The 21,236-nt window shown below is 33.8% G+C and overlaps 1 protein-coding gene across 1 annotated transcript in view; it reads left to right on the top strand.

Annotated features, from left to right (window-relative positions):
* Positions 1-21,236, top strand: part of RASA1 (RAS p21 protein activator 1) — a 121,389-nt gene that overhangs the window by 71,330 nt on the left and 28,823 nt on the right. The window contains exons 6-9 of the mRNA XM_065546478.2: positions 1,332-1,363; positions 6,748-6,800; positions 9,295-9,445; positions 13,200-13,278. Of these exons, the coding sequence (XP_065402550.1) occupies positions 1,332-1,363; positions 6,748-6,800; positions 9,295-9,445; positions 13,200-13,278 (315 nt within the window). The remainder of the gene's footprint in view (positions 1-1,331; positions 1,364-6,747; positions 6,801-9,294; positions 9,446-13,199; positions 13,279-21,236) is intronic.

Below are 21,236 nucleotides of genomic sequence, written 5' to 3' on the forward strand. Positions count from 1 at the left end.
CTTTTATGTATTAACTCTAGAATGTATGCTCTCTGAGGGGAGGGATTTTTTATCTCTGATTCACTGATGTATTACCATTGCCTAGAATAGTGTCTGGCATCAGTAGGCATTCGGTAAATGTTTGTTGAGTAAATGAATGTTTCTGTGCTTATAGTTTCCCCTCTTCCTTGACATTCCTGCCCTGATAGATTGTCTTGTAAAATTTGATTCATCTTTATCAGCTCAGTTCATATGTCACCCGTTGTTTCACAGAGGATTTATGCCTTTCTGGAGTCTCTTAGGCAAAATTGTTTCCTTCTGTATTTCCATAGCACCCTGTTAATTTTGCATTCTATTCCACTGTCTAAAATTAATTTAGTGTAAACCTCTTCTACAAGAGATTAACTCCTTTTGGGCAGTGATACACTGATAATGCTATTCATTTTTATAGGTTTTTTTTTGTTTGTTTGTTTTTTTGTTTTTTTAAAGCCTACTCTCTTGGATATAGTAGCATTCAGTGAGTGAGTGATTTTAGTTTGATTAGGTATTTAATGAGTGAGGACCAAATTGTGAGAAGTAAATCCACATGTATAGTTAGACCATTTTTCTCCATAATAGTGGAATGAGTAACACTGTTGTATCTTAAATCAGAGGAATATAGAATAAAATAAAGTTCAAAACATGATAAAAGGGGAATGTCTTTTATATTCAAAGTAAAACTTGATGTCGCTTTTTATGGGCTCAGAATGTTTTACTGAAGAGGTAGCATTTGAGATAGTTCCTTCGTAGATTGGTTAGGTATTTATCTAACAGGTAGAAAGCAAAAAGTGGAAAGTGCATTCTAAGAACAAAAAGAACAAGCTACAGTGGTGGGAGATTGGCAAATAGGAAATTATGTGTGACCATGGTATAGGAACCAAAAATCAATTTGGTAGTATGAGACAGGAAATGTGGACTTGAGTTCTGTGGTAAAGGACTTCAGTTGCAGAATGAGAAATTTGTAGGCAGTAGAGAGGTGTTTGTTTTTTGTTTGGTTTTTCTTAATGTAGGACAAAGCTGCTGTTGAAACTGATGTATCCAGATTAGAGTGTTGTAGTAGGACATAATTATATTAGTTGGGCTGTTGTACTAGTTTAAGAAAAGTGGGTAAGAGGGCCTGAGTTAGGGTAATGGCAACAAGAAAAGATTAAGAGAGGTATGGAAAGATAGTTATTGAACAGAAACATCTTTTTTTGTATACACATAAGTAAGGATAGTGGGGGATATGTTTGAAGATATGATTTCTATGAATTTTAATAAAAGTAGATTAACAGTTAATTGCATAAAATACTGTCTTGATGTCTTCCCTTTAGGGCCGGGAAGAAGATCCACATGAAGGAAAAATGTGAGTTGGTGTTAATTATCAAAAATGAAAAAAATATATGTCTATATTGTAAATTTACTAATTGGAAAACTTTGGCCAAAAAAATTTTTTTTAAAGTTTTTGGACTGACTTAACTTTTTAATTTGGCTCAGGGAACTGATTTCTAAGTATTTTCTTAAGGATCTAATGATAAAGTATTATTTTTAAAATAAAAGGTAGCTGATAACTAAATACAACTCTTTTTATCACCACACTAAAGACTTTCAATAAACATTACATTTATAACATTATGAATGTCACAATTCGGCACATTTTAAAATTATTCATAGTATTTATTGGTTATTCATAGTACTTCTTGTTTTATAGCCACATCTTTTATCCCCCCAAAATAATGATTCTTCACAACTTTAATAAGATTCTGCAAGGTCTTTTTTTTTCATAATCTTCAAACTGATTTTATGTATATGTAAGTTTTCTTTTAAAGATCTGAACCATTAATCCCAGTTCTCTCTTACTCACATTTTAATAGACTATTCATCTTCTAATATCTTTTCAGTACATTTTTTTCTTATCTTTCAGCATTTATGGATGGAACTTGAGGCTTGCCTCAAGTGTTTGCTTTTTTTCTGTTTTCTAACCATTAGAATATTAAAACATTCAACTGATTACTCCATTTGCAGTCACCTTATTTAGTGCTTGACCATTCTGTAAGTGGAATATGTAAGATATATTCTGAGTTTATTTTTATTGTTTCTTGTAGCTACAAAATAGACTCCATTAGTGAGACTATACCCTGCTGTTTGTATTAGTTTGAAGTTTCCTCTACCTATATCAGGAGTTTCAAATTACTTTTTGTTACTTTTTCTTTCTTTCTTTCTTTTTTTTTTGAGACAGAGTCTTGCTCTGTCGCCCAGGCTGGAGTGCAATGTCACAATCTCTGCTCACTGCAACCCCTACCTCCTGGATTCAAACGATTCTCTGCCTCAGCCTCATGAGTAGCTGGGACCATGGGTGCACACCACCACTCTAGGCTGATTATTGTACCTTTAGTAGAGATGGGGTTTTGCCATGTTGGCCAGGCTTGTCTTGAACTCCTGACCTCAAGTAATCTACCAGCCTCAGCCTTCCAAAGTGCTGGAATTACAGGAATGAGCCACTGTATCCGGCTAGGAGTTGCAAATTCTAATTAATGCTTGGAAGAATCTAGACAGACAATGTAAGCAAGTGAAGCGGGTCAAGTATATATATTCCCAGTTTTCTTTAGGCACAATAATCTTTTCTTATTTTCCCTCTTTGCTAGAGATCAAGGTACATGGAACTATGTCTGTACTATCAAAAAAAAACCACTGTAAGCTTGGTAATAAATGGCAACTGATATTTACTCATGGTATTAGGGAAAACTGTGGGAAGTAGAAAACTAGAAAGTGTTTGCCTATTGTAAGGTAATCACTCTGTTTAGTTGTCTAGTTGATATGTGTAGGAATGTGAGCCTAGTGTTGTTAAATCCTTCTGATTTTCAAAAAAGACCATAAATCTAGGTTGTTTTTTTTTTTTTTGATAATAGCAATGGAATTTTAAATTTAAAAATGTAGGTTAAATGCCAATAAACATGTAAAGCTACATCAGTTTTCTCATAGTATAAAATATAAATCCCACTTTCACTCGGAAGTCTTTTTTTATCTGATAACATTGTCATTCTTCCATTTTTCTTAACTTGCGTAATTTCTTATTTATATTAGCATAACGTAAATTTGCATTGTTGGTTTATTTTATGTGTATGTTCATTTCCTTTAATTTCCTAATATAGGGACTATGGCTGTGAGGCAGTACTTTAAATTCTTTAAAGTGTCCTCAGTAACATCCACAAGTAACCTTTGAGATTAAAAAGATGGTATAACTTTGGTTAAGTTTCTTTCCAGCTCCCTATTCACATGATATAGACACCAAGTCCTGATGATTTTTATCTCCTAAAGTATTTCTTAAATGTTTACCACCTTCTCAAATCTTAAATAACTACATTCTAGCTCAGGCCTTTTTAAATCTCCTGCCAGGATATGATATAGCAGTAACCTCCAAGTTGATCTCCCTTGACTCTTTAGCCTCATCAGATCCTTTTATCCAATAGCTGGAATAATCTACCTAGATTGTATCACATTTTCACTTAAAATCCTTAATTGCCAGCAGGTATGTGAAAAAATGCTCACCATTCCTTACTAATCATCAGATAAATGCAAATCAAAACTACAATGAGATTTCATTTCACCCCAGTTATAATGGCTTTTATCCAAAAGATAGGCTGTAATGAATGCTGGTGAGGATGTGGAGAAAAGGAAACCCTTGTACCCTGTTGGTGGGAATGTAAATGAGTGCAGTTACTATAGAGCACAGCATAGAAGTTCTTCAAAAAATTAAAAATAAAGCTACCATACCCACTGCTGGGTATATATCCAAAAGAAAGGAAATCAGTATATCAAAGAGACAGCTGCACTCCTGTGTTTCAGCACCATTCACAATAGCCGAGATGTTTAATCAACCTAAGTGTTCAACAGTGGATGAATGGATAAAGAAAATGCAGTACGTGCATACAATGGAATACTATTCAGTCATAAACAAGAATGAAATCCTGTCATTCACAACAACATGAATGGAACTGGAAAATACCATGTTAAGGGAAATAAACCAGGCACAGAAAGACAAATACCATGTGTTCTTACTTATGTGGGAGCAAAATATTAGAAAATTGAACTCAGGGAGATAGATAGTAGAATGATGGTTACCACAGGGTGGGAAGGGTAGCAGGGAAGGGGGATACAATATGGCTGATTAATGAGTACAAAAATACACCTAGATAGAATGAATAAGATTTAGTATTTGGTAGCACAACAGGGTGCTACCAAATAATTTACTGAATATTTTAAAATAGCTAAAAGAGTGGAATTTGAATATGCCTAATACAAAGAAATGATTATATGTACTTGAGGTGATGGATACCCCAGTTATCCTGACTTGATCATTAAACATTATGTGCTTGTATCAAAACATCACTGGTACCCCATAAAAATACACAAAATAGTTGTATACATTACCCATAAAAACAGAAACAATACAAATTAAAAAATTGAATCTTATACTGATTCTCCATCTTTTTACCTTAGCAGAGCCTAAAAAATGATCTGTTCTCTGGTTATTTTGTCCTTTACTACTCCTAGCACTTATCATCTCTAGTTTCCTAGTCTCCAGCATGTAGGTCTTCAAATGCATAATACTTTTTTCTTTATTGTTTTAGAGATAGGTTCTTGCCATTGCCCAAGCCGGAGTGCAGTAGTGCTATCATAGTTCACCTCAAACTCCTGGGCTCAAGTGATCCTTCCACCTGAGCCTCCTGATTAGCTGAGACTACAGGTGTGTACCACCACACCTGGCAAATGTTGTAATTTTTTTGTTTTTTTGTAGAGATCAGGTCTTACTATACTGCCCAGACTGGTCTCAAACTCTTGATCTCAAGTGATCCTCCCACCTTGGCCTTCCAAAGTATTGGGATTACAGGTGTGAGCCATTGCTCCTAGCTATTTTTCTTTATACCTTTGCTCAAGCTGCTTCCTAGGCCAGAATTCTTCCATTCATACTTAGCTCATTTATCACTTCCCTCTAGAAAATCTTCCTTTATTTTCTTCTCTACACACTCAACAGAATTGGTACCCTTCTCTGTTATTCCCAGAATGCCTTCGGCAGTGCCTGTCACTGTGCTTATTATCTTTTCTACATAGTTCTTAGTTTCTGTAGTTAGATAGGGTCTATGTTGCCCAGGCTGGTGTTGGACTCTTGGGATCAAGAGATTCTCCTGCCTTGGCCTCTGAAAGTACTGGGATTACAGGATTATGAGCCACTATACCCGCCTAGGAGTGGAAACTTCATAAGAGCAGGGACTCATCTTTTTATCACTGTTGGAAAACATGTGGTTGAAATATATAAATTTTATATGGGAATAAACGTCTGAAGAATGAAACTAAAACTTTAGAAAGTGATATTGCCACTTTGGCTTCAGACTGTGTGCTTATGCTAAATAATCTTGTTCATCTGTAAACCCTGTCATTTTTTTACCCTTTTCTTTTTGAATTTTTTTTAAAACTGCAGAAGTAGAGGATTAGTCTTGGAGGTCAGGTCATCTAGTTGACTCTCCTCCAGAATATAAAAATCTTGCTCTAGCATTTGTAGTAAGTGGTCATTTAGCCTATACTTGAATGCAATATAGAACCTCACTACTTGTAGTCTGAACTGTTTTAGTTGTTGTATTCTTGCTTTATATTATTCAAAATTCACACAGGGAGCACCAGGAGATCTGAATTAGTGAGTTAATGCTTGGAATGGTGTTAAAGAAAAGTTTACCTTTTCATTCATGTGAAAATGTAAAAATTCAGTTATATTTTCATACTTCACCAGTAATAATTGTATGGATCATTTAAAACAATGTGAACAACCTCTAAACCTGTCACACTGGACTTTTGAGCATTTACATATTTTAGTCTTATGTTTAATTTCCAGCTTGCTCTTTATTATTAAAAATACTTGTAGACCCTAAGAAGATCCAACAAAGTAGTAAATAGTTGATTGGGAATTGTCAGCCTGGCATTAAGATGTGTTAATCAGCAAGATAGATTATAGGCCTTTAGTTAAAAAAGAGGTGATTTTATGTACTTTGATGACTAGTAATTACTTTTTAATCAGATATATCATTTTATTTGAAGGTAACCTTTAAATACTTAGGTTATTATGTGCTCTATATCTTGACTGTGATGTCATTTATAATAATTTCTAAAGAATACAAAATATAAAATACATAGCAACCTAGTTTGATAGGTTGTTAGCTCAAATAGAGTTGGGAACACTAAGTACTTCTTTCAGTTCTTGATGGTGGTATCCACTCATTCTTATCACCTAATCTTATATTCTGACTTTCAGCAAAGTAAGAGTCAACATCTTGATTTTATTTGAAGAGAGAATTTATCAGATGTTATAGGAAAATTCAGAAATGAATTCATTAATTTTTTCAGGGAAATTCTGGAATAGGCTTTATCTGAACTACTCCTCCTTCCCCTTACCCCGCAAAAAGAAAAATAAAAAGACCTATAACAGTTTGTTATTATCAGGATTAAAAATTATTGCCATTTTTGTATTGGTAATGAAAATTGTAGTTTATATTTGATAGTTCCTAGTTTTACTACATTTTGTTGAAATTAAATATAATATGTATATAAAATGTATTAAAATGTAATAAGAATGAGATGATTTGATTAATTGCATTTATTTTATCACTTTGAATTAAACTTACTATATTGGTTGTTTAATTTTGATCATATGATGACAGCAAAAAGGACTTTATATATATCATTTATTCTCTTTTTAAGATGGTTCCATGGGAAGATTTCCAAACAGGAAGCTTATAATTTACTAATGACAGGTACTTACTTATTCACTTGCTTTTCTAATGTCTGTTTAAAGAGAATAAAAAAGTGAACAAACCATTTATCCTGTGTTTTGCCTTTAGCATTCAGTTAGTGTTTATGCATGTTACAATTTCGTGTCCAGTGCTAAGAACCTGGTGTTTTTATTTATATTTTAAACATACATGTATTATAAAATTTAGTAAAGTGTGTTTTTCTTTTACCCCAGGCCCCTGTCCACTTCCTCAGAAGTAACACTAAGTGATAGTTTTTTTTTTTCCATGTTTCTAGAAGTTTTCTGTGTCTCTGTGAATCTCTCTTTCTCACCCCTACACCTACACAGACAGGAACATTCAACACACTTTTTTCATGTTAGATATATATTGGGAGATGATTTTGTATCTGCAGATAAAAATTTTCATTACTCTTTTTATGGATTTAAAGTTTTCATTATGTAAATACCATAATTAACTGGTCTTCAGAAGAAGGATATTATATTGTTTTTATTCTTTTGCTGTTCAGCTATAGCAGACATTCTTGTATTTATCTTTGTATACTTGGTGGAATTATATGATTGAGCTTTATTTAATATGTATTAATTTTAACATTTCCCAAAACTCTTGTGCTTATAAATAAAAAGTAAAAATTGACTTTTATTGTGGTTTTAACCATCCTGTCATTGTTTATTCCTACTAAATATCTAAAGCTGAATTAATTTAAATACCAAGCATTTCTTCGGCAAACCACATCTTATAAAGATTTCAGACAAGTTTGAGCTTTAGTATGTAATTTAAAAGTTTTAGTTCTTCAAAAATGTTGACTGTTCAATAGTTTCTGTGAAATATTGAATGAAATAGATTCTTGTGGTGATAACACTAGTTATTAAAGAGGTAATCTGAATTGTTTTAATCCATAAAGCATTGCATTTTAAATTAATAATTTATTATTTTGAAAGATTTGAGATAGTTTTTGAAGTACTCAATTTTATTGTGAAGATGTACGTTAAGTAGGTTCAAAAAATAAAAAAAGATCATCATAATGCTACATGATAGTAATAGAGAAGAAATTTTAAACCAAAATGACATTCTATCAGCTATTTCAGTATGGAACCAAAAATATGTAGTTTAGTGAATTTATTGAATTTTGGATATGTTTCTTTTTTGGAACTTGCACCATCAAGTACTTGAGGTACTTTTGTTTTAAGGCATACAAAGTTGAAAAGGAGCTAAACTTAATTTCCTTACATTAGTTTGCATTTTTTTTGTGTCATGTGCTCTTTTGAGGATCTGGTGGGATTTTCTCTCCTGAGAAGTACAAATAAGGACTTGCATGCATAATTTTGCATGAAATTCCTATCATATTCTAGAAGAAATTTAGAGAGTATCTTGGATTCTTGTCACTTAAGATTTGTTGTATCAACTTAGAAACACTTTCATTTTAGCCCACGTTATACAATTCCTGTAATTTTTATGTTTACTTATGTATTAAGCCTTGAAGATTCAGTTTTTTAAGGAGATTTATTTTTTTCTTTTTACTGAACATGAAGTACTTGATAATATGTGCCTTGACTGGATGATTGGAACTATTAGTAATTTGCCCCCAAACTTTATATCTTATAATCTAAGCATTCATTGTGCTTTCCTAAAAACAATCAAGTCCTGATCTTTACTGGATCATTTGGACTTAAATGGAGAAAAGGCAGAGGATCTTAGTAGTATGAATCACTGCCAATCAAAGATATCAGAAATACTTCTCTAAAATTAATATGACATATTTAACATATAATTTGCGTCTATAATTCCTTTCAGTAGCATATCTATTGAATAAAATATAGTGTATGTGTATTGATTTTGATAATGTATACACATGTTTCAGTTGTTTTGAATCTACCTTTGTGAAAAGCTTTTGGTTCTATTTTATTACAGTCTTTACTTTTTAATTTTTTTTTTTTAAGAGGCAGGATCTTGCTGTGTTGTCCAGGCTGGTATTAAACTCCTGGGCTCAAGTGATCCTCCTGAATAGCTGGGATTATATGCATGTATCACTGTGCCTGGCACAGTCATTACTGTTTAATGATTAATTGAAAACACTGATAAAGCACAGAGTATTCTTAAGCAAAACTGGTCTTCACTTTTTAGAATCTTCTTATTACAAGGATTTACAAACAGAATTTAGCATTTTTAGCCAGTATTCCCTAACTGTGCTTAAGTTCCTTCCAAATTATGACAGTTGTAGATATTACTGACCAGAAGTTACGGCTGCAAAATTTCTGCTTTCTATTTTTATGTATTAAAGCTGGTAAGATACAACAGAGAGATAGCAGACAAGCAACATGGATGGTTGTGAATCATAAACCAGAAAATTTGAAAGAAATTGTCCTTAAATAAAACAAGTTCCTGGTGAAAATTTACATATGTTTATGACCTTGAATGCACTTTGTAATAATACTACTTAACATCTTTTCTTTTTTATTTGATAATTAGGGAAAAACTAACAGCTTAATTTTTACAGTTGGTCAGGTCTGCAGTTTTCTTGTGAGACCCTCAGATAATACTCCTGGTGATTATTCACTTTATTTCCGGACCAATGAAAATATTCAGCGATTTAAAATATGTCCAACGCCAAACAATCAGTTTATGATGGGAGGCCGGTATTATAACAGGTAAATCATAATTTTTTAGTTATCTTTTGCTTTTGGTAAAAATAGTTGAAATCTTGATAACACAGTATTCAGATTCAAAATTATATAAAAGTTTCTAACTTCTAAAAATTATAAGACCTTCAATATAATTTCATAGTGGTCATACCCAAGAATTCTTCAGACAGTGTCAAATATGAATACAAATTAGTAACTTATATTTTCCTTCCAAAATAATTTTTGTGATTTTAAAAATTAGACGTAAGCTATTTGCAGCAGATTTACTAAATCCGTGTATTATCTGTAGGAGAAGGAAAATAAAATATATCAACATTGTTTTATCAGTGAGATACTTTAGTAGGGGAAAAAAAAAGTTTCTAAAGGTACCTGAGACTTACTATACAGATGTTATGTAATTGAGTTGTTCTCAAGTTGACATTTCTTATCTGTGATTGCTGGTTTTTACTTCTCACTTTCAAAGTAAACTCATTGTTTGTCCCAAAACTCAGAATGAATTATAGTTACTTGATTAGGAAAATAAGTTAATAGAAGAAACCATATGACAGAATGTCAGCAATTTTTCTGTCAAATAGAAAATAATCATTTGTGAATGTAAAGGTTTTCCTATACCTAATAACTCTAGAGTAGCATTGTTTTCCTATTTCAGGGGCTGGCATAATCTTGTTCTAAAACACTTATATTTGCCTGGTTTAACCCCTCTGCCACAGCAGCGTTCTCTATCCAAATTATAATTTATCAAAGTAGACATTTGAGTGAATAGAGATTCTGTAACTTGTTTATCTGAAAAAAACAAAAACAAGTTCTTCTAGTTGCTTGCTAGAAGCTCAGTTGACTGTTAAAAGACATCAAATGTAAGATGTGAGTGAGTCTAGGCAGCTGTACCCCTTTGCCTACCTCATATACAGGTTGCTTGAGTACTTTCTGCATAACAATCTGAGTTCTAGATGTTCTCATTGAAAATACAGCTAGCTGCAATTTGAGCTCTTTAAGAATGTAATTTTTCCCCATTCCAGTTTTCTAGAGATTTAGAACATACAAAATGTATTGCATACATTGAAAACATATCGTCTTCTTAAATAAATGTCCATATTGAGATCCTTTTTAAAGATAAAATAATTTACATGAATTTTTTTTTTTTTTTTTTGAAGTTCGTCTTGTTACTAACTTAAACTTCCTTATGATACATCATACAAAACTGGAAATTCTTCCTACATACCGGAGGCAGTCGGTAAAACATGTAAAGGTGGTCGCTTTTTGTTGCTAAAGACCATGATGGAACGTGAAAAAAGAAGTATTTTAAGTAGATTTCTATCCAAATTATTACAATATTATGTTTTCAAAATAAGGATTTTTTAAAAAAAAGTTAAATGTATATTAATTTAGTGGCCTTGACCATTCCCCCAGAACTTTTTTATACTTTTTCTTCCCTGTGAATTTGTTTATACATTCATCTTATTGTTTCTAGATTTAATATTAAACTTTTTAAAAAAGCCCCAAATTATGTGAATCAGATGTGTGAAAATGAAGGATTTTGTAATTGTTTTGGAAATATATACTTCATTTCAGCATTAATGTTAGTAATGTCAGAAATAATTCCTAGGAATATAAATCTTTGTGCTTATTATTTATTGTTAGATATAAACATATAAAGTAAGATTTTTCAATAAATCTAACACAACCATACTCTGCTGTCCCATCTCCCCATTAACTATACACGAGACCTTGATAAAGAGGGATAGTAGTTATGTCTTTCATTTAGAAACTGTTAAGACATAACTTTAATGTTCCTATATTCAGAGTTTCTTTAAAAAAAGTAGAAGAGGCATTTAATAGCAAATTTAATTCAGCAGCCATTTATAGACTTAACTACTTTGTGAAATATACTGTACAAATCCTGTGTAAACACATTAAAGAAAAAGATACAGTTTCTTCATTATTAGTGCTCAGGTTTATTAGAAAAGACAGTGTGGTATGCAGACTGTGATAAATTCAGGGGATATATAAACTCTCATCAGTAGATGAGAGTTCAGTGAGGGGTGAGAAGGAAGACAATAGATTTTGGCTAGACCTTGATGAGACAATATTAACATCTATCTAGACTTCAAGAAGAGTGCACATGGTTTTATGTGCTAAGTGCATTGCAAAAATTAAAGTACAGAACATAGTGTCTCTAGAAACTCACATTTATTTCAAAAGTAAGTTACATTGAATATGTTTTAGTTTTCTGAGATGTAAATCTGTCTTATTTCATGGCTGGAACTTATATGAATGTCTAGAAAATTTGTTGTATCTCCCCTGTTTATTTTGGTGTTTCTGGGTAGAATATGAATGGAAGAGTAATTTAAAAAAAAACTCTTTAAGTCTAGCTCATTGGTAAAAACCTATCTGATTGACTGCCACACACTTTTAAATTTGCTCGTGGACAATCTAAACTGTACTTCCCAATGGTTTCCTCTTCCCTCAGTTTATGGAAAACAATTATATTGTAACATTGAGGTGCTACAGTGGATTGATTGTATTTTACAGTTACTGAGCCCAAAAACCTTCCATGTTTACTGATTTTCGTAGATTTGATGCTTTTTGCTTTAAAACACATAGTCATCTCCTTAGTGGAATCTAGCTATCTTCAAATATATTTCCTGATTTTCATTTTTCTTTTAATAATTTTGGATTTATATGGTATTAGATTTTTTCTTAAAAACATAAAACTTTGCTTGTTCTTTTAATAATGCTTTTATTTATTTCATTTTTTACCACACCCCTCTGTGGCTTGTGTTAAATGCTGCTTCTGTTAAGTTCATTCATACTACTAGTTAACTTGTCAGGTCTTTTTGTTTTGTTTTTTAACATTACTTATATTTGGTTTAAATTAACTTTGTAGTATAGGGAAGATAACATACTTGAAGATGCGTACACACACATAGATTCTAATTATATATATATAGTAGGTTAAACAAAATCTGTCTGGAGAAGTGTTTCCTAAGTGGCTCAAAAGTTCCCATTTGTCCACTATATTAAAGGAAGGTTTAAAATTCCAAGATTTATGTATTCAGGACAATAGAATGATCTGACTGATTATAGAGAAACAACTTTATATTTAAAAAAATATGTGGTTCACTAAAATTTATATTAAAACAGTACATTATTTTATTTTTTTGTAATATTTTCCCAATATTTCCCAATTTGTAGCACCTTTAATCAAAATAATAAGCTTTTCTCCCTGTAGTGATAATCCTACATGTAACATTAGCTGGGTTTTTTTTCTTCCTTTTGCCTGCTTTTCATGTGTTTTATGACCTGTTTCTAATATAAAACCAGAATGTGTAAATGTGATAATAAAAATTCTTAATTTACCTGTATTCTGCTTCCTAAATAAATGCCATGTTTCTGTGAATTTTTCATTCTTAGTATATCAGAAGTACTCTTGGGGGTGAAAAAAAAGTTAGACTTTTAATCATTTCCTCATTTATGGTGACTCTTTGAATATGGTATTGTTGACCTGGCTGCCCACTTGATGGGTATGGAAAATCAGTACCTGGGCCACGTATTCTGGCTTGTAAATCTATATTGAGAACATTCTGGTTTTTCTAAAACAATACGAATGTTATGATCATTTATTCTATTAATGTGTTTGTGTTATGTGCTTTGAAAAAAATTTGCTAATTAAGATAATCCTTGGTAAGAAAGTTTACACATATTTTTAAAGATTCTGCATTTTTATCAGACGGATTAATATTAAAAATTTTTATTTTAACAGCATTGGGGACATCATAGATCACTATCGAAAAGAACAGATTGTTGAAGGATATTATCTTAAGGAACCTGTACCAATGCAGGTCAGTGTTGCGTTTCTTATTGCAATAATTAGCATTTTATTTTAAAATGCATTTTGGTGGTATGTTTTTGCACACATTTGTACAATTAAAATTGGATACAACTTAAAACTACAGATTATTTAGATTTTTTAGAAAGTAAACTGTAAGAGAATCTTTTGGTTTTTATCTATGTTGATTTTAGGTAATCAGGAGCAACCTAGTAGGTTTTTGAGATTAGAAGCAGTTGTGGAGGAAGGTAAGTTGCAATAGGTCCAGGAGTGAGTTTTTTGGAGGCAAAAGTAGAGACAGCAGTGATAAACCACAGCCAGGCTTATTAAAGCCTGGGGAGTAATAAAAGGAAATAAAAAATACTGACAGAGGAGGATTAGGGCAGAAAATGGTTTACACTTTTTCTTTATTTGCCTGTAGTTTTATGGTGAGAGAATTTGAGGATGTCTGTATACTCTGAGTAAAAACTATATAGTAGTAAAGAGAGTGATGTCGTATGGGGAGATGGGTGGTGGCAGTATCTTACGGACAAGGTCCTAGAGAAGACAAAAATGAATAGACTCTAGAACATAAAAGGAAAGATGGGCCTTGAGCAAGAGAGCCTGTTAAATATTAGTTGCTTAATGCTTAGGGTGATTAGCTTCTGTTTCTTCCTCATTGCACTTTCTGAAATGTATGGTAGGGAAATGGTATAACAGGAGTTAGAAAAAGGTGCTTCAAAAGATGGATTAATAATTTTCCTAAGTGGAAAATGGAGGTACTGTTATTCTAGGGACATAAAGGATTATTAAGGGTTTTGGGTACCCAGCTGCAGTTGTACAGTGATTTGTAGTGTGCCTAGTTTCTTGATGTTTCCTCCTAACAAGTTCATTTCATGTGGTTATACCTACTACTTATTGCAGTTAATTGGGGGGGGAGGCAGGGGGATGAGGAATCATTAATCTGAAGCTAAATATAAATTCAAGAATAATAATCTTGCCAACATTTTAACATACAGGCACACCTCATTTTATTGTGCATTGCCTTATTATGCTTCAAAGATAGTTTTTTTTGTTTTTTGTTTTTTTTTTTTGTTTTTCCTACAAATTGAAGGTTTGTGGCAATGAGGATGTCTATTGCTACTGTTTTTCCAAAGCATGTGCTCATTTGTGTCTTAGTGTCACATTTTGGTAATTCTTATAATGTTTCAAACTTTTCCACTATTATATGTTAGGTTGATCTGTGATCAGTGATCTTTAATGTTACTACTGCAATTGTTTTGGGGTGCCATGAACTGCATCTGAAGAAGACTGCAAGCTTAATCGATAAATGTAGTGTACGTTCTGATTGCTTCATTGACTGGCTGGTTCTGTTTCTCTTCCTCTCCTTGGGCCTTCCTATTTCTCCAGAAACAACACTATTGAAATTGGACCAATTAATAACCCTACAGTGGCCTCTAAATGGTCAAGTGAAAGGAAAAGTCACATGTCTCTCACATTAAGTCAAAAGCTAGAAAGGATTAAGCTTAGGGAGGGATGGTGAAAGCCAAAATAGGCTGAAAGCTAGGTCTCTTGCACCAAACAGCCAAGTTGTGAATGCAAAGGAAGAGTTGTTGAAGGAAATTAAAAGTGCTACTGCACTGAACACATGAATGATAATAAAGTGAAACACACTTATTGCTGATACGGAGAAAATATGAGTGGTCTGGAGTGAAGATTAAACCAGGGATAACATTCCCTTAAGCCAAAGCCTATCCAAAGCAAAGTCCTAATTCTTTTCTATTCTGTGAAGACTGACAGAGGTGAGGAAGCTGCACAAGAGTTGAAAGCTAGCAGAGGTTGATTCATAAGATATAAGGAAAGATGCTATCTCCATAACATAAAAGTGTAAAGTGAAGCAAAGAAACTGTAGCAAGTTACCCAGAACATCTAGCTAGTTTTCCAGAAGATAACTAGCAAGTTATCCAGAAGATAACTGTTGAAGGTGGCTAAACAACAGATTTCCAGTGTAAAGAAAACATCCTTCTATCTGAAAATGTTAGCTAGGTCTTTCATGGCAAGAGTTAATGCTTGGCTTCAAATCTTCAGAGGTCAGGCTGACTCTTTTCAGGGGCTAATGCAGCTGGTGACTTTAGGTTGAAACCAGTTATCATTGACAATTCTGAAAATCCTAGGAGCATCAGAATTATGCCAAATCTACTGTGCCTGTGCTCTGTCAATGGAACTACAAAGTCTGCACGATAGCCCATCTGTTTACAGCATGGTTTACTGAACATTTTAAGGCCACTTTTGAAACCTACTGCTCAGAACAAACGATTCTTTTCAGAATAATACTGATCACTGACAATGCAACTCTACAATCAAGAGCTCAGATACAGATGTACAAGGAGATTGTTGTTTTCATGCCAGCTAACACAGCTTGTATTTGCAGCCCACGGATCAAGGAGTAATTTTGACTTTCAAATCCTTAGTTAAGAAATAATTTCATAATGTTATAGTTGCCAAAAATAGTGACTCTTCTTACGGATCTGGGCAAGGTACATTGAAAACCCTTTGGAAAGGATTCATCATTCTAGATGCCATTAAGAACATTTGTGATTCATGGGCAGAGGCCAAAATAACATTAACAGAAGTTTGGAAGAAGCTGATTCCAACTCTTATGGATAACTTTGAGGGGCTCAAGACTACAAGATGACTTTGAGGAGGAGGTAGCTGCAGATGTGGTAGAAATAGCAAGATAACTAGATTTGGAAGTGGAGCTTGAAGATGTGACTGAACTACTCCACTTTTGTGATGAAACTGGAGTGAAAGAGGAGTTGCTTGTTATGAATAAGAAAAGAAAGTGGTCTCTTGAGATAGAATCTACTCCTGTGAAGATCCTGTGATCACTATTGAAATGAAAACAAAGGATTTAGAATATTCTATAAACTTAACTTGATAAAGCAGCAAGAGGGTTTGAGAGGAATGCCTCCAGTTTTGAAAGAAGTTCAACTGTGGGTAAAATGGTATCAAAGAGCATTTTAGGGAATTTCTTTTGTGAAAGAAGAGTCAATTGATGCAGCAGACTTCATTTTTAAGAAATTGCTACAACCACCCCAACCTTTGGCAACCACTGCCCTAATCAGTCAGCAGACATCAGTATCAAGGCAAGACCCTTCACCAGCATAAAGATTATGACTCACTGAAGGCCTAGATGATTGTTAGTTTTTTTTTCCCCCGCTCTGGAGTCAGGGTCTTGCCCTGTGGCTGAGGCTGGAATACAGTGGTTCAACTGTAGCTCACTGCAAGCTTGAACTCCTGGGCTCAAGCAATCCTCCTGCCTCAGGCTCCCCAGTAGCTAGGACTACAGGTGTACACCACTGTGCCTAGCTAATATTTTTTTGTAGAGATAGAGTCTTGCTATGTTGCCCAGGCTAGTCTTGAATTCCTGGCCCCAAGACCAAGGCTTCTGCCTTGGTCTCCCAAAATGCTGGGATTACAGTTTTGAGCCACCTTGGCTGCTGCAACAGTTTTTAGTAATAAAATATTTTTAAATTAACACGTGTACATTGTTAGACATGATGTTGCACAGTTAACAGACTACAGTATAGTTGTAAACATAACTTCTACATGCACTGTGAAAGCAAAAAATTCATATGGCTGGCTTTATTGTGGTGGTCTGGAGCTAAATCTGAAATACCTCCAAGGTATGCCTATATTTTCCTTCGTTCCTGCATGCTTTCCTAGTAGAATTTAAGGTCTATGAGAACAGAGATTTTTGTTTGCATTGTTTTTTCCCCAGTGCTTAGAACAGTACCTGACATTAGATATTCAATAAATATTGATTGAATGAATGATTCTCTGCTTTTCAGCAAGAAGTACCTACTTTACTCTTGCCTATATTGTTACTAAATGTCTTACACCTTAATGTGCTCCTTCCTATCGCCATGTCAGTCTTCCTCTCTGCCTGTCTAAATACTGCTATTTTAACATCCATCTTGTTTCACTTTTTGAGTAATTTTTGATTACTGCAGAGTAATTGGAAGAGAAGGTAGCCAGAACATATTACACACAGACACACACACACAAATATATATGTTTTATATATGTCTATTTTTTAAATAACATGTGGTGAGTGCTTTTTAGACCACGGCTAGGGTCTTTTTTCAGGATTAGAGATGCTTTTGCCTCCAGATGACAGATCCTGCTATATAGTTCCATTGCTGTATCCTCAATTCTAATTCCCCTTGGCTCTTTGAATTAGTGATTTTATTTGACCCCAAATTATACATTTCCCCATACTGAATTTGTACTTAGAATTTTCTGATTTAAGTTTTGATCAAGACCACCCTGGCTAACACGGTGAAAACTCCGTCTCTACTAAAAATACAAAAAATTAGCCGGGTATGGTGGCACGCACCTGTAGTCCCAGCTATTCTGGAGGCTGAGGCAGGAGAATCGCTTGAACCCAGGAGGTGGAGGTTGTAGTGAGCCAAGATTGCGCCACTGCACTCTAGCCTGGGTGACAGAATGAGACTCCGTCTCAAAAAAAAAAAAAAAAAAAAAAAGAGAGAGAGAGATAGTACGTGGCATCTAGTAAATTTGCAGTATGTTATAAGACTGCTTTAAGAATTACTTCAGATATATAATGTGCCTCACTCTTGTGTTACTGTTTTATAACTGAACAAACCTCCAGTTGGTTTTGCAAAAGTGCCTATAATGCTTTGAATACTTCAGAAATAATTAATATTGATTATAAAGCAATTTGATTGCTACACAGAAACTATTAAGTGCTATTTGTGGTCTATTATTTTGGAGCATGAGGTGAAAAGTAGGTTTTAGTAGAAGTTTGGGGAATAATAAAACTCATTCTTCAAGCAGGATTTTAACTATTAGTACAAAAGCAAGTAAAATGTTTTTACTAATTGCCAAATTGATTAGCTAGCAAATCACCTCATCTTCCAGTGAGGTGACCCTGTGTACCCAGACTCAGGCTAAGATGCTGGCAAAGGCTAAGAAAGAGCAGAGTCCTAGCTAGGTTTGCTTACTTCCTGGAACTATTAACACTTGTCGAGACAAGCATTAGTAGAAAAGGGGCCTTTTGAGACAATACACCCCATAATAAAAATGCCTTACGTTTTTGAGCACTATATTTTAAGCACTGTTTTTTATACATATTCATTCATTTAATTTTCTCAACACCTTTACCAAGGTGACACTATAATGACTACACCTATTTCAAAGATAAGGCAACTGAGAGCTGAGAGGTTAAGTAAATAACTTAAATCATCCTCAGTTTTTCTCTTTTTTCTTTCTGTACTCTATATCTAACCTGTCAGGAAGATCATACTGACTCTGCCTTCAAAGTATGTCTAGAATATGACCACCACCAGAATCTGCCTCAATCTGCTAGCTTCTAGCTTTGTCCCCTTATGCTGCATGCTACGCAGCTATCACTGGGATCCATTTAAAATGTCAGATCATGTTACTCCTCTGTTTTAATACTTGAAAATGTTCTCTGTTTCTTTCAGAATAAAAGCCAAAGTCCTTAGAATGGCATACAAGACCCAACAGTGGCAGTCCATTAATTTTCTGAACTCGACTCTTTCCTTCCTTAGGATCTTTGCTGTAGCTGTTCACTGTGTCCAAAATTATTTTCCCTTGGATATCCACTAGCCTAACTCTTAATTTTTTCAAGTTTTTGCTCAAAACTTAGCAAATTAGCAAATGACACTTACCTAGACACCTTAGTTAACACTGTAACTTGCTCAACCCTGCAGAGCGCTTATCTTCTAACATACAGTACAATTTATTTATGTATGTTTATTTTTAATCTTTCCCTGGTTAGAATATAAGTTCCATGAGGATAGGGGTCTTTGATTTGTTCACTGATGTATTTCAAGAACTACAGCAATGCCTGGGACTCAACAGTTACTGAATTAATATATTAAATGGTGTTTTCCTACATTAAGAAACAAAGCTAGGATCTGCAAGTAAAGTCTGCCTTCAGGAGCTTACATATGTAACTTCTAGGGAAATGCTTGGTTCAGTGGCTGTTAGACTGTCACCAATCCGATTATTGAACTTCCCTTGGGAGAAATGTAAAAAATCTAAGAACTATCTCTCGGGCTGAGAAAAGGAACACACAGAGAAGGCTTTCTCCTATCATTTACTAGGACTTGAAAAGTGAAGTTGTGTTCTTGCCTATAGCATCATCTAGTGCATTGGAATCCTTTAGGATTTGTGGACTAGTCCCCACTTTCATATGATTTTTAAAAGACCTATATAGAGCATCTTGGAATCAAGTATTTAAATCCAAATATTAGTGTGGTTACATGTCTTAAATGACAGACTCCAAGAATGTTCCATTCTGCAGCTAATACTAAGTGCCATCACCATTGAACTAAAGATTTGGTAAATACAAATCTGTATTAACAGGAAAGTAAAAAAAAGTCATCACTTATTTGTAACATCATGGTCCAGTGTACCCTTTTAATTTTTTTATATTCCTAAGTCATTTTACAAATAATTCGCATCACCAAGAATCAGGGTATGATCCAAAAACCAACTGCATTGGAAAATGTAATAAGAATTTAAATGTAGTGTACCCAAATTTTTGTTCCATGTTTTCATGTCTAGGAAGGCTTATGTACCTGAAATGGACAGTATTTTCAATGCAACTAACAGTTCTTCACCCTTTGTGCACAGACCTGAAACACAGCCATCTTGTAAATTCTGATTCCAGATTTGAAATCAGATACATGTCTAATAAGTTCTACTTGTAATTACTTTGGTTCTTCTTGCATTATATCTATCATATCAATTCTAGATTTTAAGTACATCACTATTGCAATCTAGCTTATGATTCTTTCTTGTTTTTGTATTATCAAAATGCAGTAGTTTTTTCTTTTTTTTTTGAGACGGAATTTCGCTCTTTTTTGTTCAGGCTTAGAGTGCAATGGCACGATCTCAGCTCACTGCAACCTCCGCCTCCTGGGTTCAAGCGATTCTCTTGCCTCAGCCTCCCATGTAGCTGATATTACAGGCACGCGCCACCGCGCCCAGCTAATTTTGTATTTTTAGTAGAGACAGAGTTTCACCATGTGGGCCAGGCTGGTCCTGAACTCCTGACCTCAGATGATCCTGCCTCAGCCTCCCAAAGTCCTGGGATTAAAGGCGCAAGCAAAATGCAGTACTTTTGAAAACTTTGATGGCTCATAATTTTGTTGGAGAGTACAGTGTCCTTTGCTCCATAATTGTAAAATATTTTTGTTTAGATTTTAAAACAGCAATTAACGTTGTTTATAAGAGTGATCAATCCAGTGAATTTTAAAATATCTATGTTTACTTTCAGTAATTTTTTATACAAAGGGCCTTTAATATTTGCCCATTCACAAGTCATATTAAGTAAATTTTGATGTACATACAAAAATTTAAATAGTCTCATTTCTTTTTAGCCGAACAGGATAATCCAGGTTCTTATCACAAAATATTGCGTGACGACATTCTTCCTATTTAATAACTAACCAGATGAGAACATCATATTTCCTTTTTTTCCCCTTAGAAGTAATATGGTTCACTCAGTGATTCTTGAGTTTGAGAAAATTCAAGTATATCATCACCTGAAAAACAGTCTGAGATTTATCAAAATCAATTCTGCCATCATGGTAGAGTCTAGAGTGCTATTTCTTTGCATTCATTTTCTGATTTTTCTAATTGCCAGATATCTTCCTGGATCAGTTTTTTTCTCTTTATCATTTATGAGCAGAAAATAAAGAGTTCTGAATATTTTAAGTACGATCAATCAAAGCTAAAAATACAGCAAAGATGGCCTTTTATATTTTTACAAAAGACGCTGCAATACTTTGCAACACAGTTAAAACACACACACACACACACACACACACACACACACAGACACGAAAACACCCAGAGTGATGCAATACAGATGATTTATTTCAGTTATATTATCTAGGCCAGGGGTTGGCAAAAATTTTCTGTAAAGGGTTTTGC

The sequence above is a fragment of the Macaca fascicularis genome, chromosome 6, assembly GCF_037993035.2.
Source record: "Macaca fascicularis isolate 582-1 chromosome 6, T2T-MFA8v1.1".
Taxonomy (NCBI): Eukaryota; Metazoa; Chordata; class Mammalia; order Primates; family Cercopithecidae; genus Macaca; species Macaca fascicularis.